The sequence below is a fragment of the Pararge aegeria genome, chromosome 14 (genome assembly GCF_905163445.1).
Source record: "Pararge aegeria chromosome 14, ilParAegt1.1, whole genome shotgun sequence".
NCBI classification, from domain to species: Eukaryota; Metazoa; Arthropoda; class Insecta; order Lepidoptera; family Nymphalidae; genus Pararge; species Pararge aegeria.
The window spans coordinates 8,895,235-8,922,447 of NC_053193.1; the positions used below are offsets into that span (position 1 = coordinate 8,895,235).

Consider the following 27,213-nt stretch of genomic DNA (forward strand, 5'->3'; position numbering starts at 1 on the left):
CCAGTTAATAATATTGTAAGAATACAAAAACACCAGATTCCGTGTCAAGAAGATAATTAAAAAAAATACGATTTTGTATCTGTGGCTAATTGTTGTGACGTCTTAATCACACTTGACACTGACAGTGACAATTAAAACCAAAATTGTGCCTACTGTTCAACGACGCGCTTTGCGTTAATTTATTTTTTCGTATTATTTGTTTTTATTTAGGTGTAATAAATGTATTGTTGTGTAATATTGACAAATTCCAGCATTTAACTTGGGTGTTAGTTGTATATAATGTGCGACAGTGATGACCCGAACGATCACAGTAGGTCCGGCATGGACCTGACTGGTTTCTTGTTTGGAAATATCGATGAAAGCGGCCAACTGGAGGACGATGGGCTGCTGGACGGAGATTCTAAGCGAATGCTGTCCTCACTAACACGTTTGGGGCTTGGTTCTATGCTATCAGAGGTATTGGAAGAAGAGGAACCTGTTGAGGATGATGAAGAGAAAGGTAAAGCGTCACTTTTGGCCTGGTTTACCAACTAAATCTTTCTTAGTAGATTGAACTTAATTTTTAGGTGCCATAAAGTTTTATTGATATTTAGTTACACAGTGTAAATGAGGTGTTCAATCTGAATAATATAGCTTTGGAGCTTTTTTGACTATAATTAGGAACAAATTAGATATATCGTGATAGTAGACTTTGATTGTCATAACATTAACTTATTGCAGGGATATAAGTACTTATTAATTGCTGCTATGTCAATTTAGTTACTAATATTCGATTTGAAAATTTAACATGAAAATTAATTAAATAAAAATATTATTGTTAAATAACTGAAAAATGGACCACATATTTAGGGTTTTTTGGAAATTAACTATAAGTTTTCCAGGGATATAATACAAGCAAAACTTTTCAAGGATCAAAAGTATCCTATGTCTTTCTCTAGGGTCTCAATCAACAAGTGCCGAATATCAGACAAGATATATTAGCCAATCTGGAAAAAGGAAACAAACAAACAGACACATTTTCACATTTATAATATAAGTATGAAATATGGATACTTTAAAATCTGTGTACTTTTTTACATAAAATTGTATAATTTTCAGATTATGCCCAAAAAAGTCCTTCTGCTGTGGATTTTTTTGATATTGACGATGTGGCAGAGGAAGAAAAGGTAATAATATACACAAAGGTATACATCACAATATTAACAAATATATATTAACTTGTATGGTTTTTTCAATAAATTAATATCTTTATTTATATGTTTTTTTATTCTGAACATTTTATACTAAGTAGTAAGTTATACTCAAATACAAAATCTACTGTGATGTTGCATGGCACATGTCATCTTAACACACAATGATCGAGAAGTCAGTTTATTACAGGGATATTGTTATCATATCTTTGAATAGACTTAGTAATAATTTGTACGGGAATATTGGTCATGAGCTCAAAATGCAGCTCCATTTAAATTTTTTTTTCCCTATCTGATTATATCAAAGTCTAACATGGTGTCAGTAAAGATAGATAAAGTAACTTCAAGGGTATGTCTAATAAAAAAAAAAAAATTATGAACCAATTTGGCACTCCTGAGATAAATTAAAATGAACTAGATATGCAGTCCCATCCAAAATGTCAGCAAAAAAAAGTTTCCGGCTCAACTGTTTCTTTTTACTCATGGTCTGTTGAGTGTTGATATCATAATTATATATAATTTATAAAGCTTTATTCATAACTTAATAAATAATGTGCCAATTTATCTCATAAACAAACTAAATTGATAGGTTTAATGTATGGTTACTTTGAAAACTGGCATCTAGCATGATTAGATGATTGGTTCTCATTATTCTATACATCCAAACTGACAACCACATGCATTTGTATTACCACAAAGTTGGAAGTGAATGCAGCGTGCAGGTTGCAGTAATGATATTAAAAGTAAATAGTTTGTAAAAATTGCAATTATAACTATTATAAAGCTGAAGTTGGTTTGTTTGAATGTTACAATCTGAGGGACTACCACACCAATTTGAAAGATCCTTTACGTGTTAAATAGCTTGTTTATTATAGAAAGTTAGTGGCTATATTAAGTTTTGAATTGAGTGTGGGTGAAACCATGAGGCACAGTAGTTATTTAATAATTGCTGGACAAACTAAATGCACAGTAAGAGTAAAACTGAATGCACAGTAAGGGTTTACTGTGTATTCAGTTTTACTTCAACCATCGGAATGCAATGTGCTGTGTTTTTGAAGTGGGGTTTAAATGTTTTTGAATTCAATAAATATTTTACAAGAATTTTATGGCACCAGCTAATAATTTCTAGATAGTTTTTGGGTATCGGGTATATTTGACTAACATAATATAGGCACAGTATTTTAAAGTAAAGCTAACTTTTTGTTTTTGTGTTAATACCAAAAGGAGGTAGAGCGCAATGTAGAGCCTAACAATAGAGGGGAGACTGAGTTTGATCCAAAAATTGAGACGAGTGTCCAAGAGGATTTTGCAGTGGATTTAGATTTTAAAAGCGATTTTCCACAGACTGATGTTAAAGAAAACTGGAAAGACGATTATGAGAATGAATCGGAACAACGTAATAATGACGAAGGTTATGAAGGAGATATGGAAGGCGATGGGGGACTCATGCCACCACCGTCTACTGTGCCGTAAGTAAATATTAATTATTGCAATACTAGGTAGGTTGATAACACACACTGATTTCCGTTAACTAGTTTTATAACAGAATTAAAGTACTGAAATCTTTACATTAATGTTCTTGTCTTATTACCTAAACACTTTTAAATATCTTTTAGTGTAAAAATATAAAATAAAAACAGTTTTTGTTAAAACAAATTTTTTTAATATCTAAATTAAAAAAAAGATTTTCTAAATGAATGTTTGTTTATATTATTTTTAAAATGAATGTAATTTATACTAAAAAGTAACAAAAATGTTGTTAACATAATAAGATAAGTAAGAGAAAACAGAGTTTATTTAGAAACTAAAATTCAAAAATGTTTTATTCATGTAGACCTTATCACAGGCACTTATGAAGCGTTCATACCATTTAACATAACTAATGTTACTAATGTTAGTGATGGTGATAACTGCATTCATTAACTTAAAACTAAAGCTAGCTTTTTCAGGGGTACAATATTGCCACATAAATAGCTACTGCGCCATGAAGGTCATTAGCTCAAGAAGTTTGCAGGCAACTTACTAAAAATTTCTTTGCAGAAAAACTCTATTTCAAATTCTTCAATCTTCTTATCTCAATATTAGTATCTCAATATATCCACAACCCAGGATTTTAACCGAGAATCCCGTGTTATGTAGCTAAACATGCGAACCACTGAACTAATGAGGCTGTGTAAGAATTGTAAATGCCTAAGTTAGCATGGGCTGTAAATCTAACTCGGGCCTTTCTACTTACAAGACAATAGGGTACACCACTGCACCATAGAGGTCATAGCCACAGATACAATAAGAATTTAAAATAGAAACTGTTTATATTTTGCAATTGAGATACATAACTTAGTAAAGTTTATTGTATTTAGGATAAGTGCAATTCAGAAATTTTTATTTTCTTGTCTTCCAGGAAACCTAAAAGTGACAAGCAAAAGAAATTGGACACTCCACTCGCAGCTATGTTGCCCTCTAAATATGCTAATGTTGACGTTACCGAATTGTTTCCAGACTTCAGGCCGGATAAGGTGAGTCAACACACAGGGGACTGTATATAGTGTACATGGGAATTTATAATTTCTGAATTTTGTATGGTTTGGTCTATACAAGTGGCAAAAATCATGTCTATTGCACGGTACCGTCCCAAATATTAATTGTATTCTTCGTTTTAGTAAAAGAAATACTCAGAGCATCTGTGAAAATTTCGACTGTATCGCTGATCATAAGATACAGCCTGGTGAAAGACGGACGTTCTGCAGAGTCGTCGTATAGGGTCCTGTTTTACCCTAAAAACTATTTCAACTAATGATAAAAAATATTCGATCAAAGGGCAGCTGGCGAATTTTTTTTTTTTATTTTACAGGTATTATTGTTCACACGTCTATTCGGACCAGGTAAATTATCCAGTTTACCACAAATCTGGCGCGGGGTGAAAAGACGTCGTCGTCGCAAGCGCAGTGGCAGTACTGGTAGCGATACCCCACAATCCGCAGAGATGCAAGAAGTTCAATATGCCAGTGACGATGAAGAGAAATTTTTGAAGTAAGTCGGTCTTTCACGAGTTCCTGAGTCATTCTCAGCCTATTAAGGTCCCACACACGTTGGGCACAGACCTTTTCTTGTACGAGACAGGCTTTTTTAAAATAAAGAAAAGAAGAATTTGGTGGGCTTCAACGACCGCCAATTTCCTAACTGCTACTGATAATTCTTTATACCAAAAGCCCAATCCTCCTATCCCAATCCACAATTTCACATTTATACTAATATTATAAATGTGAAAGTGTGGATGTTTGTTACTCAATCATAAAAAAACGGCTGAACGGATTTGGATGTAGTTTGGTATGCATGTAGCGTTTGACATGGAAAAGAACATAGACTACCTTTTATCCAGATTCCTTAAGAAGTACCCGAGGGAAAATTAAAAATTGTGTACGAGCTAAGCCGCGGGCAGACAGCTTTGAAATATGCATTGTATGCATGTCACCTATACTAGACATGTACTTTCTATACCGATCTCTCAAATAATTCCTTTGGTAGGATTAAACATTGTTAACGAGCGAAGCTTTAGACCCCAATCTGAAGTCCACGCAGACGAAATCGCGGGCACAAGCTAGTATATAATACAAATGTGAAATGTGCATGTTTGTTACTGAATCACGCAAAAACGGCTGAACGGATTTAGATGAAAATATTTAGCTTCAATATTCATTGAATTATATTTTTGCAAGTGTTCGGCACACCGATACCTCTAGCTTTTCGGAGCTATGTGCGTTATTAATGAAATCAAATATGCCTTGATTTAACGGTGAAGGAAAACATCGTGGGGAAACTTAAATGACTGAGAACTCTCCATAATGTTCTTAAGGGCTTGCGAAGTCCGATCTGCACCTGGACAACGTGGTGGACGGCGGCCTATATCCTGTCTCTGAGGACCCATCGTGCCCTTTAGTGGGCCGGTACAGGGTAGATCATGATGATAATGATTCTCGTAGTACGCATCTATTAATCAAAATTACAAGACTGCAATATTTTTAGACCCATGGAAGAAAACTCTCAAGCGTCACAAGGCGATTTTAATTCGCAAAATTCTGGTGACAAATCGCAAAGGCCAACGCCGGCACATTGGCGCTTTGGTCCCGCTCAGGCTTGGTATGATATGCTTAATGTGCCAGAGACCGGCGAGGGATTTGACTACGGATTTAAGGTTAAGGTATGTGTACAGTGTAAACATAGTCCATAGTCCATTTAGATTATATAGCTGATTTTGATTGGTGTTGGTGTAAATGCTATGTAATAAGACCTAGAAGCCATCCTTGAAAGTTAAACATTTTGAATTAAAATAAATATGTTCAAGTGTAAAGGAAATAAAAATGAATAAAATCTTCTGATACGTATAAAACTTTTTACCTTATATTTTCCCGCTATCTGGTAAAAAGTTTTAAATTAGAAGGTTTTATTCATTTTTATTCCCTTACACTTGTACATCTCTATCTCTAGACTACAAACCTGATGGTAAATAAAGATGCTATCTAAGGAACAGGCTAACCTCTTAGGGATATATTTATATTAAACCTATAGCCCTAATTGGTTACTACGCGATATCTTACTAAAACGCTAGATCGCTTTTCGACACGTCTTTGCAATTTCCCTACGTTCCCTTTCCTAGGGGACGTCCCCTAGGAAAGGGAACGTAGGGAAATCGAACCTTTACTCACTAGGCTATTAACCTGTTCTATGGGAGGCTTCGGCCGTGACAAAAAATCAATCAAAGTCCAATCTTCGACACGCATCTCTAACTTTTCAAAGTTATGTGCCTTTCAATTTATTAAATATCTCTTTTTTTTTCAACTGTACTGGACAGCATTGTGGGAACATCTGCATGCCTGATAGTTCTCCATATAGTTCTCTCGTGTGAAGTCTTCCAATTCGCATTTGGCCAGCGTGGTGAGCTACGGCCCTTCTCATTCTGAGAGGAGACCGGTGCCCTGTAGTAGCCGGTGATGGGTTAGTGATGATTACGATGATTATTCCTTGTATGAAAGGGTGATAGCCTAATGGGTAAGGTTTCGACTTTCCTTCCATGGGACCGACCTCTAACTTTTGAAAGTTATTTGCGTTTACAGTTATTTATGCAACTATTCTATAAAAAGGATTGGATGGAAGGAAATGAGTTATAAAATGTAAAATGTCAATTGTTGATATTGGAAAAGAGCAACTGCTGAGTTTCCTGCCGGCTTCTTCTCGGTAGAATCTGCCTTCCGAACCGGTGGTCGAGTCACTACACACAGACAGAGTTGACGTTTCAAAAGTGCTTATATTAGGCCTACTTGAAATAAATGAATTTTGGATTACTTAAACACGAATGTAGATTTTACACCATGCTTTAGCATGGGAGTAGATAAATCAGTTTAATATAACTTTAACGTTGGAGGAAGTCATCGTGAGGAAACCTACATGCGTAAGAGTTCTCCTTTCTGCTTTCAAAGCGGCTTGCCAGCTACCATCACTTTGCCAGCGTGTTTGGCTACGGCCTGAATCATTCTTATTCTGAGAAATAGACTCATGACCTGTAGTGGCCGGTCATCGCCGGTAATGGGTGGACGATAATGATTCTTTGTTTCTACAGGCACCATCTCCAGAAAGGGAAGAAAAACCGAAAGACAAGATTGAAGGAGAACCGAACTCTGATGTTAATGAAAACGTGGGAAGCCCCGACAGTGGATTCCCCGATGACGCGTTCCTAATGGTCTCCCAACTGCAATGGGAGGATGATGTTATATGGGACGGTAGCGAGATCAAACAGAAGGTAAAAAAATGGCTATTTCTTCAATTTTTTTTCTCACGATACACGCATTTTTTAATTGAAATTTTACGTTACGCAAAATACAATGTTCCTTCCATTAATCTTCTTTAAATTAAATAAGTATAAAGTTATTTATATTTAGTGTTATAAGGTATTGTCAAATGACACAAAAGCCATGACGTAATGCTGAACATGAATATGTGTGATAGAGACAGCGAGATGTCCCCAATATGTCTCTCGTACTTATTTAAATGTTTGCGTATTTACTTATGTTATAACTATGAATTTCTGTCATTGCGTTTTACAAACAATTATGATGCAATTTTAACACAGATAATTATGTTTAATGCTAGAGACAAAGTGTTTCAACGTACGCAACACATGCATTGCATTATGATACTCGTATATGGACTCTTTATTTAATATGGAAATCTATGCCATAGAAACACGTATCGTATGAAACGCACAAGTTTAATCGCAATGTAAAATACTATAAAGCTAGAGACAGATTGGTCTCACGTACGCACGCTGTGCACTATTGTCCCATGTGCGCAATAGATGCTGTAATTTAGATGTTGTAATTTTTCAAAGGCCTATTAGCTTAGGAAATGCTTCGTTTAAGTTCTAGAAACACACTGGTTAAGCGTGGAATAGCGTACAAACCTTAAAATGCACGTCTGGACATACTATATCGACGATTTGCGTACGAGGCATCACACGTTGCGTACGCAAATTACAACAGCATCTGTTGCGTACATTGGAAAATAGTGCACTTCGTGCGTACGTAAGACCAATCTGTCTCTAGCTTTATATTATTTTACATTGCGATTAACGTAATTTATAAATCTTACTGGAAACTACTATATTGTAGGTTCTAGCTCGTCTTAACAGTAAAAGCAACGCTGCGGGCTGGGTACCAACATCGGGCAGTAGAACAGCTCAACAGTTCTCCCATCCCAGACCGCAACAACCCGCGCCTTTGCAAACGAAACCTACCATGTGAGTTACCTTTAATGTGAATTCCAGCAGTTTGAATTATTTTCCTTGTTCCTTGAATTAAATTTTACTATCCTTCTAGTCAAAAATATCTTTATTCATAGATGGCACTTACAAACTAAAGCTACGAGGGTTCCAAACGCGCCCTGGTCTAAGAAGAAGTCCCCAACATACTTAGCCGGGTGTTCTTTTTTGTTATCACCATGTCTTTCCTAGAACTTAATGTAGTACCTATCAATGTGACGAAATTGATTACGAACGTTTTTTATGGTGGAGTAAAAAATATGTAGTGAATTTTTCACTTAACTCCATTCGCTATCTCTGTAAAACATGTATAAATTATTTTTTCGACTTTATTGAATTAATTTATTCCTATTTAGATCAACAGCTTCATCTTCCACCAACAATGGGACGAATTCTGCTGATGGAGAAGACAATACTTGGTACAGCATATTCCCTGTAGAGAATGAGGAACTTGTCTACGGAAATTGGGAAGACGATGTTATATGGGACGCTGAGAACATGCCCAAAATACCGAAACCTAAAATACTTACGCTGGATCCTAACGATGAAAACATTATATTGGGTATACCTGATGATGTCGATCCTTCGAAGATTACCAGAGGTACATGCTGTAGTTTTGAATTTCTATATTTTATTTTGCCTTGTATATTAATTTAACAATCATTCACTTAACAAAGTTAGTGGTATTCTCTGGGCGTACAACATTCATGCCTCCTCTTCTTTTTTTTTTTTCCTAATTCTAAGGTTGCCTGGCAGAGATCGCTATTAAGCGATAAGGCCGCCTTTTGTATTACTACTTCTTTCGATGTTTCTGTTTTTGTTATATTTTAAATGTTGTGGTATACAAATAAAGAGTTTTAATAATAAATAATAATAATAATTCATGGCGGATATTCTGAAGCGTTTCATCAATTGATTAGAATATTGTCACTTTGTTGTAAATGCAATTGTGTCGACACTGAGGGCTCAGTTAATAAACGTAGAATAACGTTGATATAGTTACACATTTTTTTTATGACACTGATATTTCTAAGGTTTATTCAGTTGACATGAGACAAAAGCCTTCATAACTTTTCCGCATTGTTAATCTTTTATTAATAAGCTTATAGTTTCTCATGAGAGTAGCTAAACTAATTATCTCTTTAAGAACGAGGGCCACAACCGAAGGTTAAGATACCCCATCCTCACGTGAAGAAATCCAAAATATTGCTGGGCAAAGCGGGCGTGATCAACGTTTTACAAGAAGACGCACCACCTCCTCCGCCGAAGTCGCCTGATCGTGATCCTTTTAATGTATCTAATGACGTGTAAGTAATGTTACGAAAAAAAACAAACAATTTGGAGTGTCAGTACATTTAGTGGTAGAATTTTGGAAGCCACAAGTAGCTTTAAACTGAAATTTTTATAATATATAAAAAAAATTATATAATGAAAAAGAATAACAAAGCGTCATGCCTTTTACCGTGACGGATCGGACGGATCATCAATTGGAGGGCTTTAGCTTGTAAAGCCCGCCAATAGATGATACATTTAAAAAAAAATAGAGGCGGTCGTCTAGAAGGTCTTATGTACCTTTGTTGGAGAAAGATTTATTGAGATCTCGTTTTGTTGATAAAAATCTTTTGCCACTGAAAACGATTTTTACTCCTACCTGGTTTTCTATTGTGTATGTTCTAATTATATACAAATCTAGCCTAATAGGTTTGAGATAAAATAGTAATAGGCTTACGCACTGAAATACACAATATGTTATGTTATTCCAATATGTTCATCAATCATCAATAGCCTACAACAGTACCCTGCTGGACTAAAAGCATCTCCGCTAAAAGGCCAAATTTCTTATATGCAGGTATTAGTCCACAAAATATTATATAGGATTCTCTGAGAGAAAGATGCTGGTGAAGCTTATAATATATAATTTTAAGTTATATTAAATATATTCTAGGTACTATCAGCCTAAATCACAAAATCCTCGACTCAAAGTGGGTGGAGGTCAACTCATACAGCATAGTACACCAGTGGTAGAACTTCGGGCTCCTTTCATCCAAACTCATATGGGACCGGCTCGATTGCGTGCATTCCATCGACCAGCTATGAGGAAACTATCGTATGGACCACTGGCTGCGCCTGGACCGCATCCAGTTCAACCTTTGTTGAAGCATATTAGAAAGAAAGCTAAGGTATTTTTCTTTTCAAAGCTCTATTTACAAGTTATCTGGTGTCCGAAGTCCTATTGTTCATTGACAACCCGATACGTTCTTCAATGATTCAAACTCTTCCGTTTCCTGAGTTTTTCTGCAGAGTCAAATATTATATATCAGAATTATTAGCAGACTTGTATAAAGAACCACCCAAGAAATCATTCGCTTTACTAGGCTGAGGAGTATATATATTCTATCCGTCTGTAAGATTAAAGTTATATATATGCTGAATTATATCCAGATTGCATTTATAATATTAAAGATGGATACTATCTTTTTTGGTGTACTTAAAAAGTTTGTTACATTCCGATTCCTGTCTATAATAATTATTGTCCTTGTCTATTTCATCTTATTTCCTATATGGTCATAATAATTTCAACTGGTCATATACAATATATGGTATGATCATAATTTATTTTTACAACCTTTTCTTCTACCCACAGCAACGTGAAGCGGAACGTCTTGCGTCCGGTGGTGGTGACGTATTCTTCATGCGATTGGCTGAAGACCTCAGCGGAAGGGATGGGGAACTGATCCTGGTGGAGTTCTGTGAAGAACATCCACCCCTAATAAGCCAAGTTGGCATGTGTACCAAGATCAAGAATTATTACAAGAGAACTGCTACCAAGGTATGTTTATTGATCGATCGGAAGGCATACAACGGTGTTACCCGGGCGTCTAACAAAGCCAACAAGAGGGACATGCCGTGGTGGATTTAAGTTTGGGTTATACCCCCTTTAGAAGGGGGAATCCCATATAACCTCTGTCCTGCCCAAGGGTCGTAGGTAGCAATAAAGCTTTTCCACCACGCCAAAAAAAAGGTATTTTTATTGATGCTGTAATTTTGCCCCACATTTATGTGGCCTGAAATCCGGTTTATCAATTAAAACAAACTGATTATGATTAGTATGATTTTACTACGAAGTTGCTTAGTTTATTTCCACGATCGTTATTTGCAACTATGTAATATATATATATATATATATATAATAGGAGCAAAGTATTTTAAACTGTCTAAAAAACTTTTGAAATCTACTGTCAGCTACTATTTTTTCAAAATTCATACTTGACGGACGCGGCACTGTCAATAAGCTCAAGTGAAAGCTAATTATATGAATCGAATTAGTTATAGTCCACAAAATATTCTCTTAATCTTTCCTTATAATATTTTAATAATATTAAAAATAATGTGGCGGTACGGTACGGCCTTAACCCCTTCTCACTGTGGGAGGTGACCCATGCCCTGTCGTTGGCTGATAATGGGTTGATGGTGAATAAAAATAGACGTTAATAAAGATAATCTCTTTTTATTGGTATTTATTCATGTTCATTCAACACTTCACAGTAAAAAATAATAATAAGATTTAATAATAAGCCAAGTTAGAAAAAATTTAGTGTACATAATGGCAATTATCCCTACCCCTCTTAGATCGCATTGACTCAAGAATAGAGAAAATTGTTTGTAAAATTTACATTGCGGGGTAGTATGGACTTGCCCTATTTCATTGCGTACTTATAAGTTACGTACATACGTACGTATACGTGTTTGGACTTAGATTATTTGTTTTGCAGGATAATGGACCAAAGTCACTTAAGTATGGCGAAATAGCGTATGCCCATACGTCACCTTTTCTCGGAATTTTACCTCCAGGCACGACACAGTCTGTGGTTGAGAACAACATGTATCGCGCGCCTATTTACGAACATACATTATGTGTTAGCGATTTTCTTGTCATAAGAACAAGGTAAGTCACATCTTACCTTATACATCTTGGCTGCAATTATTTTTTATTTTGCGAAATCAAAAAATCTTCTTCATAGTTAATATAATTCAGTTTGTTACACGTATTTTGAATATGAAGGCTCGAATTTACAGTTCATTTGAAACCAAGTAGTTCTAATTAATTAGCTTTTACTTAACTAATAGATTATTTACGTTAAAATACTTATACTAATAATATTCAATATTTAATTTTGAATTGTTTATTTTAAGGCAAGCTTATTATATTCGTGAGGTTGATGCATTATTTGTAGCCGGACAACAGTGTCCACTGTATGAAGTTCCGGGACCAAATTCCAAGAGAGCGAACAATTTTGTTCGAGACTTTTTGCAGGTGTGTATTTTTTTTTTTAAAATAAATGATAGTGCTTGTACGCAAGAAAAAAAATTCTTTCAAAGCAATCGAGTCAATATATTAAAATATTACAATTTCACAAGCTTTGGGCATCACTTGTTGGTTGATGCAAGTATAGCAAGGATGCATAAATATATTAAAAATTAAAAACAAAATTCTTAATCCTTCTATTTTAGGTAGGCTTACTCTATACGCACTTTGGAAACGTCAAAAATTCTGCGTTCTTATTTTATAGGTATTCATATACAGGCTGTTCTGGAAATCCCGAGGAAACCCTCGCCGTATTAAGATGGACGACATCAAACGGGCATTCCCGTCTCACTCTGAAAGTTCAATACGTAAACGTCTAAAGTTATGCGCAGATTTTAAGCGAACTGGAGAAGATTCTAATTGGTATGTATCAATCAGAAAATTAACCGTCAACATAATTTAAGTTTTTTCTATTACAATCATACTCTATTGGTAAGTAAAAACTATAGCTAACACAGTGTTTTGAAACCCATATCCCTTAAAATTCTTTTCAGATGGAATCACACTAGATTTAGATTATTTACCATAGAATATTAACTCCTATTATTTAAATAAGGATTTAGAATGAATTCCGACGAAATTTTATTTGCAACTTTAGTAACCAATTGCTTTCTCTGCTTAGTTAGAGAACTAAATCTGAATGCATCAATGAACCCCAAACACAATTCCAATTTGTTTGAAATTTTAAACTGTGCGCTTTAGAATCAAAATTAATCCATTTTACTTTCACAATAGCACCTTTAAAATAAGTCAAAAGTATCATCGACCTTTATTTTTACTAGGTGGGTCATTAAACCAGACTTTCGATTGCCTTCCGAGGAAGAACTTCGGGCTATGGTGTCACCAGAGCAGTGCTGTGCGTACTTCAGCATGGCATCGGCCGAGCAGAGGTTGAAAGATGCCGGTTACGGGGAAAAATTCATTTTCACCCCACAGGAGGATGACGATGAGGAACTGCAACTAAAGATGGACGATGAGGTATTTAATCTGCAAATATTTTACATGTTTCGAGATTTTACTTTGCTATTTTTCAGGAAAAGAACGAGGTCATTTGTTATATAATTTTGACTTGACTTCTTATGTAATTAAGTACGTTTGATAATAAGTTTGTAAACGTTTTGGAATAAAATTGTGTCTAAATTTATGTTATAATTAACTTATGGGATACGAGCCTCCTCTCGGATAAAGACCGACCTTACCGTTGGTTTGCCTTGATTCACCCAGTCCGTCCCTGCAGCTTAGTTTATGACAGACAAATGTTTGGTTGGCCTGCTAACCTTTTACCATCTTTCATATGCAGTTTTTGGTTGCTATAATACGTAGAGTCAATAATCTGAGAACAATACACTCAAAAGCAACGATTCCATTAAACTATTGTTCCCAGGTCAAAGTCGCTCCGTGGAACACAACGCGTGCCTATATCCAAGCGATGCGCGGGAAATGCCTTCTCCAGTTGACTGGTCCCGCCGACCCCACGGGTTGCGGCGAAGGTTTCTCCTACGTGCGTGTTCCTAACAAGCCCACTCAACAACCGAACGAAGAACAGCAACCTAAGAGAACGGTCACGGGTACTGATGCGGACTTGAGAAGACTGAGTTTGAATAATGCTAAAGCTTTGCTGAGGAAGTTTGGTGTGCCGGAAGAAGAGGTAAAATAACTTAAATGAATTATTTTCAAAGAACTTAGTCTAAGCCCGTCCTACTTTTATCATCATCATCATCATCAACAGCATAGGCTGTCCTCAACAAGTATTAACAGTCCACTGCTGAACTAAAAGCCTATCCCACCGGGAGAATTTGCCCATTTGTCGTACAACAACCGCGGGAAGGGAAGGGGTGGCGACTACTGTATTACGATCTGCCGCCACCGGACGGTCCCCCTTTTGATTTCCTAAGATATTCCCAAGGTTTCTTTTCATGCTATTTTTTGTGCTTAATCAAAGCACATTAAATATATTATACGTTCCACCTACCCGACCCTCTTCCGTACCTTACATTATGATTTTAATAGTGCTCGATTGTAATAGTCATCAAGATATTTGTCCACTTCCAACCCGCGTGTGAACTTAACCATACTTACTAACGTATGCATTCTTCATACAGATTAAAAAGTTGTCCCGATGGGAAGTTATAGACGTGGTGAGAACATTATCAACAGAGAAAGCAAAGGCCGGTGAAGAGGGAATGACTAAATTCTCAAGAGGAAACCGATTCTCGATAGCTGAACATCAAGAACGGTATTTTTTTTTCTATTTTGCCATTACTTTCTGTTTAATATATGAATAAGAATAGCATTATTTTGTTAAAGGAAACATGTTTTCTGATTGGTAAGGTTGCCTGGCCAATCATCTGATGGAAAGGAGTTCCTTGTGTTTACTTCTCTTATACGTAAATCTATTTCATGAAATACGCATAACGGTGTTCTTGCGGTTGAAGAAAACTGGAAATATTATCAGCTACTAAATTTCATTTAGTCTCAGATAGTTTATCCACATGAAAATGTATTCCTGCACGAATTTATCTAAACATTTAACCTTTTTATTTAATAATCCTTACTAAAGTCATAAATATGAAATTGTGTTTGGTTGTTTGCTTGTCCTTTCTTTTCGCCGAAGCCAGCAAACCAATAACCTTGATTTTGGCATAAAGTTAGTTGGAACGGACGGAGACTAATAAACACTACATTTATCCCAGGCAATTAAATGGTACCCATGGGATTTGTAAAAACAGAAATGAACGCGGACGAAGAGCGCGGACAAGTTTAAGATATAAATCCACAAATAGTTGGCTATTAGTATTAGAGTCCAGTATCAGACTATCTCACTTAAAGCGGGACGTTTGGGCACGTTGGCTATTAAGTTTGTACATTTTTTGATGTGTAGAAATATGAACTGAGCGTTTTATTTTAGGCTTCAGTTCTCTAATAGGCAGGATGAGGATAACAAAGAATCTCTAATAAATTGTATTAGTCATGTATTATGCAAAACATTATTTTATTTATATTTTTAGTGAGATTGTTATTTTGTTCAATAAAACTGCAATATAGCGATCCACCATGACAGGTTTATGACTCCACGTAAAAACTATTTTTTTTTCCGTTTGAACTTCGAAAATAGCTGCGTATATAAAGTATTTTGTGATTTTAACTATCTAAAAACTAAAACTCCTCTGTTATCTATACCAAAATCAAAATCTTTCGTTATGGAACAAAGACTTTCTATATAGATCTAATTTGCCTATGAGGTTATGAGTGCGGCCATTATACGTATATAGATCTAATTTGCCTATGAGGTTATGAGTGCGGCCATTATACGGCGCGCGTTTTTATTTGATTTATTTTGTAATTTATATAAAACAAACCGAACTAGATACTACCGAACAACATAGGCCAGTTTTACAAAATTATTCATCATGCCTATTATTGTGATAATATAACTCAGGTTTATTTATGTAGATACAAAGAAGAATGCCAGCGTATATTCGAGTTGCAAAATCGCGTGTTGACTAGCACTGAAGTACTGAGTACAGATGAGGCGGAAAGTTCTGTCAGTGAAGAGTCAGATTTGGAGGAGATGGGCAAAAACCTTGAGAACATGCTTGCTAATAAGAAGACTACTGAACAGGTGAGTTCAATATAAAACGATACTGCAAACGAAGTTTTTTTTTAAGTCCGCTGTTTTTGAGGCTGTTCTTTTATGACTGGCGTGTTGCATTACCGAGCTACGGATGTGTGTCAAATTCACCAATATGATTGCTTGTTGGAAGTACTATCGCCATGCTTATTTCTGCCGTCAAGCAGCATTGCAATGCTGTGTTCCGGTCTAAAGAGCATGGTTTACGGTTTCATAACAGGCACATGAGGTTTACCACCTACGCCTCAAATTGATGGACACAGGGTGACATATTGTAGGACGAACTCCTTGCATGCCCTGTGAAGTGTTGCTATGTTTATGGGCGATGGTTTCCCTTACCATACCATAGAGGGTATGCACAGGGTATGCAGATGATATAAAATGAAGAAAATCTCCAGTACGAGTTGAAAACACTTAAGGGTAGGCTTTTTATAACTATTACAATATCCCTATCCTTAAGTTTTTTATAACTCGTACTGGATGTTTTCTTCATTTATATCATCTGCATACCCTGTGCATACCCTCTATGCACGCCACTGCATACCATAGGCTATCTGCTTGGTCCGTCAATTATTACTATAAATAGAAAATAAAAATAAAACCAAGGTATAAATAAATACTCATAGCCGCTTGAAAATTCTATGTTGGCTTAGATAAAGATAAGTTTTACTATTTTTCTAACAAACACACTATATTTTTTTTTTGCGTAAAGCTATCTATGGAAAGAGAAGAAGCGGAAAGAGCGGAATTAAGAAAGATGATTATGGGACAGCATGAAAAGAAACCGCAAATAAATCAACCTGACCAGCAAACGTCAAGTCAAGGTATTTTTTTTATTTTAAACAACATTCAGATGCTCATTTTGACCTAGCGAGATTGATACAAAATCCTCGAGTCAGTCATAAAAGACTGATGTCCAGCAGAGGACGTCTATCGTATACGAAGATAGATGTCTATAACAAGTCGTACATTAGTAGGATAAAAGCAAAATAATAAATATTAAGGATTTGTCGGAATTGTAATGATCAAAAAAGCTCGGCGTTATCAAATCATTCTCACTTAATGCACTAATAGGTCAAACCCACCAGGTCTCCCATCTGTCCGTCCTTCTGATCACAGCTTGAAAAGGGTGCTCATGCAAGAAAATACGGCTTAATATTATTTTTTTGGCTACAATAAGTTAATAAAAGCCGCTAAGTCACGGAGTAACCTTGTATATCAGATGCTTCTTTCTAGACACCCAAAATTTTTTTTTCCAGGCCGTGTACTACGTATAGTACGTACATTCAGAAACGCGTCCGGTCAACGTTACACCCGCTTGGAGTTAGTACGAAAAGCGGCCGTCATAGAAGCGTATACCAAAATACGTTCAACCAAAGATGACGCGTTCATAAGACAATTCGCTACCATGGATGAAACGCAGAAAGAGGAGATGAAGAGAGAAAAGAGAAGAATTCAAGAACAGTTAAGACGTATCAAAAGGAATCAAGAAAGAGAAAGACTCGCTGGAAATGTCTTGGGCGTTAGTACTCCCTTGGGCGATAGTAAGTATCTCAATATATACTAAGAAACTAAATGTAAAGTTATTTTAGAATTATTTAAGGCTTCTAAATTATAGCATAAATTCACGCTCATTAAGTTTTATTGCTGATGTTTTTTTTATTGGAAAGAGTTTGCCGTCTAGTAAACACCATTTAAATTTGACAAGAGCGATTACGGTCTTCGGAGAAAGAGCAATTAGTGAAATAGTTCAACACATTTCTAATCAGTAATAATAAGAGAATTTTATAAATTAATTCATTAGTAAATCTTTTTTTTTATTTCTTTACACTTTCAGGTATGATTTCTTCGACGATGTCAGATCTGGGTTCTCCGTCGCCTGGTTTGATTCCTCTGGGTCAAATTAAACAGGAGCCAGATCTTCATACGCCCTCTAGGAGACGAACAAAGCTGAAGGCCGACTTAAAGTTAAAGGTAATGAAATGCAAATCACAATTTTAACTCGAAATCTCGTAAATGTAAATATGACATATTTACCGTTAATTTATTTATATATTTTTTTTAAAACACTACAAATAAGCCCATGAATCACACCTGGTGGCGAAAGATGACGCACGCAGTTTAGAATGGCAGCAGTGTTAATTTCTTATAATATTTTTGTAATGAATCTATTTTACAGTAAATTTTTACTTTTTGGTTTGTATTAACTGTGTCTCATTTAACTTTAGAATCAAATATAAACCGTATCTCGTCTAATTCGTTTAAAGTGGTCAATTCTAAATCAAGTCGAGTAAGGCAACTTAGTTTATTCAAAAAAAAATATTTTAGAAATTGTGATTAACCGCGAAAGTCTAGTTTAAAATCCTTAATTATTAATAATGGATTCTAATTGGTCATTAAAAACCAACTACGTGTTGTGTCCTCGACTAAGTCCGTACGTACGAAACGTACGTATGTTGATAAACGGACGCACTTTCCATATTCCACTTTTAAATTGATCCTACTATTATTACAAAGGTGAACGTTTGTGATTATGTATGGATGGATGTATGAATGTTTTGTTTACGCTTTCACGCAAAAAACTACGGATTTGAATGGAATGGAGGCAAATAATAGCTTGGATTATCACATAGTTTACTTTTTGCATTATATTTATACAAGCTGCGCTCTGCGATTAGTGATAAATAAAATTAAAATCATATATAATTCGTAGTGTGGAGCCTGCGGTCAAGTAGGTCACATGAGAACCAACAAAGCTTGTCCTCTATACACGGGCAGTGGTGCTCTTACGCCTGAGCATGATGAACCGGCGCCGGAACCCGACGACCTTGATCTTGGATATGTTGACGGAACCAAACTCACTCTTCCGTCCAAGATCATCAAAGTAAGTACTTCAAAACGATTCGTTATGCCATCTTTTAATCAAAATTAGCTACTCTAGATAATGCGTGCGCAAGGCGTGTGATAAAAATCTGGATCCAATCTTGATAACCTATTCCGCACCACATGAAAGTCTATAGTTGTTGACTGTGTAAAATTGTGTTGGAACAGAGCAACTGCTGAGTTTCTTGCCGGCTTCTCTTTGGTAGAATCTGCCTTTTCTAACCGGTGGTAGAGTCACTACAAACAACAGACATACTTGACGTTTCAAAAGTGCTTATTTTTGGCCTTCTTGAAATAAATGAATTTTGAATTTAAAATTTTATATGTACACTTGAAGTAACTGATATGATAATATAGTATAGTGATTCACTACTAAATGGTTGGGTCTAAATTTTTCAGTACACTTTATTAACATAGATTTTGTTTAAAGCTGTTGTTATTGTCCTCGGTGTAGATATATATTATTTCACTTGCTTGCAGCAATCAGCCGAAGACTTCAAACGCCGGAGAGGAAGCCATCGTGGGGACGGAATACGACCGGCCGGTCGTAATCGTCGCCGGGGCACCGCGAGTGAATCTTGTGATTATCTAGTGAAGAGACCAGCCGAAAGACGCCGAACTGACCCGTTAGTCACCCTTTCGTCTCTTCTGGAAGATGTCTTGAACACTATGCGCCATTTGCCAGATGTTCAACCGTTCTTGTTCCCGGTTAATCCCAAGGTAAGTTACCACGGTTTCTATTCATTTTACGCAAAATTCCTTTATTTCGCTCTATATTACAATATCTTACTTTTTTTCTTGTTGTCTCTTTAGACAAATAATTGTCTTGCTTCTAATATTTCTAATAAAAGTGTATTCGTTCATTTATAATTATTATAGGAGAAACTATGGTTTGACGCCAAATTTAACTTAAAACCATCGAGATTAAGTTTTAGTACAAGCTGAATGTTGTGAGAACAACATTTAGTTTACCATTCTTGCATAAGAGTAAACAGCGATATATTGTGGGATAGAAAGTAGCTTATTTTCAGCATTACGCTGCTTAGTAGACTTAGTTAAAACTTTAATGTATACCAACGACACATCCACGTTATCGTAAATTCAACGCCACCATCCAAAAACTTTATACAAATTTGACAGATTTACTTTAAAGTTAAGTTTATTGAATTGATAAGTTACGCAAGGATATCTGATGTGGAATAATGGACAAATCAACAGACTCACTTACGTATTTATAATACCAAACACGTTACAGCGTATACTATTCTGCATTTTTTTTTGTGTGCGTCCATATTTTCCTACTAATCTATAATAAAAATAATACGAAAGTAAAAAATAGTATGAATGCTCCACGAATAAAAAATGCCGAAAAACACTTTTGCATTTATAGTAATTAGTTAGAATAGTTTAATTCCGGTTTGTTCTTTCCACGACAACAAGCGAATAGATCAATCTTTCCTCCTGTTTAACAGCTGGTCGCAGATTACTACCGCATCGTGTCACGCCCTATGGATCTGCAGACGATTAGGGACAACTTGAGGCAAAAACACTATCAAAGTCGCGAAGAATTCCTTGCTGATGTCAACCAAATTGTTGAGAACTCCAATCTTTATAATGGTAAGGACAACCATTTCGACACGTAATAATTTCCGGTGCATTATTCTGATCTTGTGTTTTACAAGCTTCTAAGGTGTTTTCAGAAAACATCAGCCTAGGTCTGTCTCCAGAGTTAAAACTAAGTCTGAAATTTAATAAATTTTACTTACTCAATACTTTTACTCTCAACTGAAAAAATTATATGAGATGGTTTGGAGGTGGGTGAAATGTTTCCATGTATCAAAATTGTACGGTATTTACTGGGCTCCTTTGACTCCGTGCTTCTGAAAATAAGTTAAGAAGTTGGTAGATAATGTCACTAACATTAAAGGAAATGTGAGGATGACTGTTGCCGTTCTATCCATATGAATTATAGTTTTCGGATTATTATCTAGGTCCTACCAGTAGCTTGACCGTTGCTGCACAGCGTATGATGCAACGCTGTTTCGAGAAGTTGGCCGAAAAAGAGGAACAGTTTATGAAACTTGAAAAACAAATTAATCCACTTCTTGATGATAATGATCAGGTAAGTGCGATTAAGATTTTTATTTATTAGTGCTCTATAGTGCTTAATTGTAGTATTCCTTGACTAAAATCTTAAATTGTATGTGCCGATGCACTCTTCAGATGACAACGTCCTTATCTCCAAGGGGTGAGACAGTTATTCAAATTTCGAACCGGTGGTAGAGTCACTACAAACAGACAGACTTGACGTTTCAAATGTGCTTATATTAGGCCTAGTTGAAATAAATGAATTTTGAATTTTGAAATTCAAACTCCTACTTCAGCTTGCTTGCGACTAAGTCTAACTGTGGCCTTACCAAACCCACCTAAGCAAATTCAAAAATTGCATATTCCTGCATTGGATTCGACCGGAAACGAGTCCAAGACATCACACTAATAATGCAACGTATTTTTTGGGACTTTCCTGAATTTTCCGGCTATCTGTCAACTCTCAAACTAAACAAAAAGAAGTCGTAGAATGAGTTTTTAAAACTTAAATTTAGAAAAAGAACAAATGAGAAGAAGAAATACTGTAAGTTCTTTGTATGCGTAGGTTGCACTGTCATTTATCTTCGAGAATCTGTTGACAACAAAATTGAAGATAATGCCGGAAGCGTGGCCCTTCCTGAAACCTGTGAACAAGAAGCAAGTAAAGGATTACTACAACGTTATCAAAAAACCCATCGACATGGAGACCATTGGCAAGAAAATTCAAGGTAAGTAAGAGTTCAAGGTCATTCTTTTGTTTGTATGTACTAAGTTGATGAAATCGTAAGATTATTAAATAACATTTGTAAAACACCAAATCGGATAGAATAAGATACAGAGAAGTTATATCGCCGAAACCTATGTGAAATCGGTAAACCTTCTGACGTTCATTTCTATCTCTTTTGAAGCCGATTGAAGGGAATTAAAATTTCTTTAATGGTCTGCAATTTGCTCTGCGATGTACTTTGTACGACCTCGAGGGTAATTTGATCCTAACAGCCATATTACTATTTTTAAAGTATTGAAAATGCCTTATTGTTCTAGCTCACAAGTATCACAGTCGCGAAGAGTTTCTTCGTGATATACAACTGTTAGTAGATAACTGTCGTGCATACAATGGACCTAATTCTCAATTTACACGGCAAGCTGAAGCGGTGCTCAAGGTTACGCAGGAAGCTTTAGAACAGGTATGCCAAAAAAAGGATAAGATATATATGACCAATTATTATCTGTTTGTGGTTTCTTAATTGCAAAACTTTCTTTTATTTTGAAAGATAGGAAAATTGGAAACCTCAATTACTTGTAAAAGTACGTATGTGACCTTAACATATTCACTAAAATATGAGCTTGATTGTACGTGATAAGCATTATTGAAATCTTTAAATTTTTATTGAATGCTTATTTTATTTTATCTACTATAAAACTTATTATACTTTTAAACATTAGTTCGACGAGCACGTAAGCCAATTAGAAGCCAACATTGTCCGCGTGCAACAAAAGATGTTAGAAGAGGCCGACCAATCTGATACAGAAGATGAACCGCTACCTCACCATTCTGACGAGAAACGTGGAAGAGGGCGACCCAGGAAACATAAGCCGACCACCTCAACATCTGCAGCTGATGGTAACGATGTTTGTTTTTATTCAGGAATTGAAATACTTTCTTATATTCCTAACTCATGATGACGTTTAAGCTCAAATAGATACATGCGCGGATCGTAGTGATTTACCCGACTTTTAGCGTATTTTTATTTCGCATCTTTTCCGAAGTGGTAATAGCCCAGTTTGGTCTCCCTTATGGGGTGACTAAGTTCGATTCCGAGCACGCACCTTTAACTTCTCGGAGTTATGTGCGTTCTTAATTTAAAGAATTTAAAATATAACTTGCTTTAACGGTGAAGGAAAACATCTAGAGATAATCAGAAGGCATGTGCCTGAGAGTTGTCTATGATGTTCTCAAAGGTCTGTGAAGGCTGCCAATCCGCACTTGGCCAGCGTGGTGGACTACGACTTGAACTCTGCTCGTTTTAATGAGAGACCCGTGCCCTGTAGTACGCCGGTTATGGGTTGATAATGATAATGACATATTTTCCAGATGCAACGCAAAGAAAACGCGGAAGACCGAAGAAAGATCAGAACAGCCTTGTTGACGGTAAGTGCATTAAAGATGGTCCATTAGTTCTTAATTAAAAATCATGTGGTCGGTTGAAATCGGAATATACTGCAGAATTCCTTTAAAGTTTCCTTCCAAGTTTGTTCCGCAATAGAGTTTTTGATTTTGTGCAGATCTGGAATACTCGGACAGCGGAAGTTCAGGACTTGAAGAGGTGGAATCGAAGGACGTGGCCGAGGCAATGGTACAGTTGCCGGTTCGTCCAGGTAAGTTTGCATTTTATTAGTATTATAACTTATCCACTTAATTTTGGAACGCATCATAAGGTACTTTGTCTAAGTGCAAAAAAAAATCTTACGAGACATTTTACTGCGGTTGAATGCATCATGTGGTGACAAAAGAGCTGGCTCTTTTTTTGTGCAAATGATCATCCTGGCTGAGCTGAGCTTCAGCGCGGAATGCAGCCAGCATTCTTGCCACTATTTCACGCGGGCATGACTTGAGTATTAGTAAGTTTAGTGTCATTAAACATCAATAAAATTAAAGCTATGTTAAATGATGATAAATGATAAAATTAAAGCATAGCTTTCATTCATTTTATGAACTAAAAAAATGTAGCTTAATTTTCAAACGCGTGTGCAGTGCTTTTCTCTTTCAGTGGCAATCCATTCTCGTCTATATAACATCCTTACTGTATTTTTTTTTATAATTATTTTCAAATTATGTAACTCAAACGCTAGGAAAGTGGGGAGCGCCAGGTTAAAACAATTGTGTAAAATTCAAAGTTCTGATTGACTGATAATGAACTTCACTCTTTACAATTAACTCTCCTAACAGAAGACTTATCTGGAGAGCCGAGTTTCGATACATCAGAGTTCCTCATCAAACGTGAAGTTCCTGATGAGCCACCCCAGATGTCTGACGAGCTGGTTGACTTGGACCAACACAGCCGAGACTACACCTATCCTGCGGTGGTGAAGGTAATATACTGATAACTTAACCTACGCTAAATAAATAGAGCCTTGTTTTGACCTGATTTATAACTTACCTAAAAATAGGATGTTATTGTTAAGCCTTTGAAGGCATGCGTCTAGGGATACTAATAAATTTGATAAAAAGTACACGGTACATTGTGAAATTGTTGGTTGAGAAAGATATTTTAATACCTAACAAACAGCCTTATTACTTAAAATGATAAGGCTGCCTTTGCACCCTAACTTATGTCTTTATTTTTCTTTGTATTGTTTCTCAGCGCTTTGTTGCAATAAAGTTAATCTATCTATCTAAACAAGCATTCAATTATTTTTGCAAAATATGGGCGAATATTAAATACTAATTGGGTTAATTTTATACCAAGTGAGACAAATATTTATAAGTATTAGAATTCGAAGCAATAAATACAGTAATTAATAGTAGCAGTGTTTAAGATATTTAATCGCCACAATACATTTGCTCATTTAGTAGTTTAGGAAGTCATATTCAAGAAATTACGATATCTTTAAGATATATTCACATTCGCTCGTTTAAATTAAAAATGTAACAAAAGGTATTATTTTTTTTAATAACAGGAGGAACCTATTGAGCCCGATTTGAATCTGGAGCCGCCAATGTTGGACATTCCGCCCGTGGAACATACGCAGTTTAAAGAGGAGCCGCTCGAAAACTGGCAGGTTTGTCTTAAGTATTTTGGTACCGTTAAGTGTTGCTCTTTATAGATTATAGTCGATGGTTTCAGACCATCTGTGCACAGCTAGTATAGGCAAGTGATAAATATATATCCCGTGACAAAGGTAATTACGTGTCCACCGGCAAAGACATGGTAACAGGGAATAGGAGAAGATCTCATCTTATCGTATAGAAATTGAAATCCATTTTTAAAAAGAGCCTGTTATTATACATCGTGTAAATGAAAACCGAAATATTATTTCATAGGCTTTAGACGTAAGTTATGTACTGTCTCTGAGACTTATCTGTGAACCGAAAACCTAATAGTTTTTGAGTAAGCCACTGCCATAGATTTTAATTATATAAATCAGTTACAGCCCAAACATCACATGCAAAATTCAATTTATGTGACTCCTGTCACTTTATTAGGTACGCGTCGCCTAGCTTAAGTACTATGTATGGAGGGTAGAGGTAAGGAGAATCATCTTATATGGGAGAAAAGTTGAAAAAGTGTCCAGTTGTTGCGCTAAATAACAGTTCAAAAATCCTCCACAATGGCGCTGGTGGATGCACAGGGTATGGTATGAATGTAGCAATCCTAGATGAATTGAAGTATGCCGAGTTAAAAAATTTAATGTCATTATCGACTAAAGTAGTTAATTATTGAGAATTTCAACAACTTACGTTGTACAAAATATTGTGGTAAATATAACCTTACATATTTATTATAACCAAACGTGCGTTTAGAGTGATTTTATTTCGTAAACAGTAAATAGTACGGTATTTATATTTGGCGCTTCTTTTAAGAGTTACCCTGATGCAAATGTGGCGCCATCCTAATTTAATACATTTTGACGACACTTTTTCATATACACTGATGACTCTCCTTACCTCTACCCTCCATAGTACTATGGGCGTGTCGGTATTCTATCTTCAATAGGGTTGCCAATAGTAAACACACATTGGTTATTATGCAAAAAAAATATGCTTCTTTTGATTTAATAGTTTTACAGGGTTGACGATTCCTTATGCAATTTACATATTTTAATATTATTTCGTAATACTTTTACACGTTGTTTATATTTTTCTGCCTATTGTTTTGGTATGAAACTTCTCCATTAAGTAGTAGTTCACATTACCATTCTAGCAAATTAGAATGTCAAAATCAATTAATCAATTTTATTAACATCGTGTCCCAAAAATTGGTCCGTACGTCTGGTGACCTGAGAGAAGAGCTGGCGCTTATTTAGCCCAACGGCTAAGTTTAGCAATCAAAGGGGCAATACCGCTAGCATTTTGGGTACCATGCCCATAAGTGAACAGTTAGACGGATTATATTTATTGTAAATATTAATTTTAGTTTGTAATTATTATTTCCCTAGAAAAATATATTTTTCGTTGGTTCATAAATAAATAATTAAAGTAACCTAGATTAATCCATTGACTTTAGATATTTCGTACATCTGTATGTTGTTTTGAATTCGTTAAGGACGATGAAATTCGTTTTTTTTTCAGCCGGATCCTGCTATACAAGATGACTTGCAGGTCACGGACAGCGAAGAAGAAGCTGAGGACGGACTTTGGTTCTAGCACTCGCATAATATTTTTACATGTGCTGTATATATATCATAATCGGGTTTTTGTAAGAACATCTAGGGTCTATTCTGTTAATTAGTTAAAATTATATTAAATATATTGAATAAGATTGTTAATTAAATAAAATTACGTTTAATAAAGTTTATTTGTTTTATTCCCAAATAAGATTTCTAGAACCATTGGCGATTTTCATTATAGATAGGTAATAGGGGTTCATTTGTCGGGTCTAGCCAAAAATGTTGAGTTATCGTGTACTTTATTGGATACAGTGAAAACGTAAATTGAGTAATAAAACCACAATAAAGTTTAGATTACTCCAAATAAATGGCGCTAGTTTTGGAGCGCCATGTTTTTGACGCATTAGATTGGAGTGCCAAAAAGTGTAGGTAACACCTTACGTACTTCAGGGTATCTCGATTATATAGATGGCGCTGTTCTGCGTTAGCCAAGCAATTGGAGCGTGGTGGTTCTATGCCAAAAAGTTAAAGCTTAAAGTTACACTAGCCCAATGTAGATCTCTTATACATAGTTAGATGGCGCTAGTTTTTACATATTAACGCTACCGTGTATATACATCTTCGAATCAGCATGCTTCGCAAAGAGATATAGAAGATATAGAAGAGAAATTTTTGAGATATGTGGAAATGTTGTATTTTTTAATACCCGATAAAAAATATATATTATCCACCATTCAAAACAGTGCTCTTTTCCAAAAGTTGTTATCATTATAAAATGATAATGATTCGTAATAAATTACCAACAAGTATAAAAGATTTACCGTTCTTGAAGTTCAAAAATAAATAACATGACTGGATGGTAGATAACAGTTAGTATTTTGTTAAAGAAATCTTTGCCACGAAACATTAATTC

The 27,213-nt window shown here is 35.6% G+C and overlaps 1 protein-coding gene across 3 annotated transcripts; it reads left to right on the top strand.

Moving 5' to 3' along the window:
• The first annotated feature begins 131 nt into the window (after nt 1–131).
• Nucleotides 132–26,433, top strand: LOC120629189 (transcription initiation factor TFIID subunit 1). 3 transcript variants are annotated; one of them, XM_039898029.1, is made up of 34 exons: nt 132–499; nt 1,099–1,166; nt 2,415–2,659; nt 3,592–3,706; nt 4,042–4,220; nt 5,214–5,388; nt 6,805–6,984; nt 7,853–7,980; nt 8,358–8,602; nt 9,149–9,308; nt 9,947–10,181; nt 10,646–10,831; nt 11,775–11,947; nt 12,196–12,316; nt 12,573–12,730; nt 13,150–13,345; nt 13,752–14,015; nt 14,470–14,603; nt 15,821–15,989; nt 16,711–16,822; nt 17,258–17,542; nt 17,836–17,972; nt 18,712–18,882; nt 19,362–19,601; nt 20,354–20,498; nt 20,873–21,003; nt 21,535–21,697; nt 22,014–22,156; nt 22,416–22,593; nt 23,065–23,121; nt 23,256–23,348; nt 23,920–24,062; nt 24,651–24,752; nt 26,263–26,433. In XM_039898029.1, exons 1-34 carry the CDS (start codon nt 280–282, stop codon nt 26,335–26,337), a joined length of 5,526 nt encoding a protein of 1,841 aa, XP_039753963.1. In that variant the 5' UTR covers nt 132–279; the 3' UTR covers nt 26,338–26,433. The 3 variants fall into 3 exon arrangements, with proteins under 3 accessions (XP_039753963.1, XP_039753965.1, XP_039753966.1); XM_039898031.1 differs by having other exon boundaries at nt 20,357–20,498; XM_039898032.1 differs by having other exon boundaries at nt 2,535–2,659.
• The last annotated feature ends 780 nt before the right edge of the window (nt 26,434–27,213 follow it).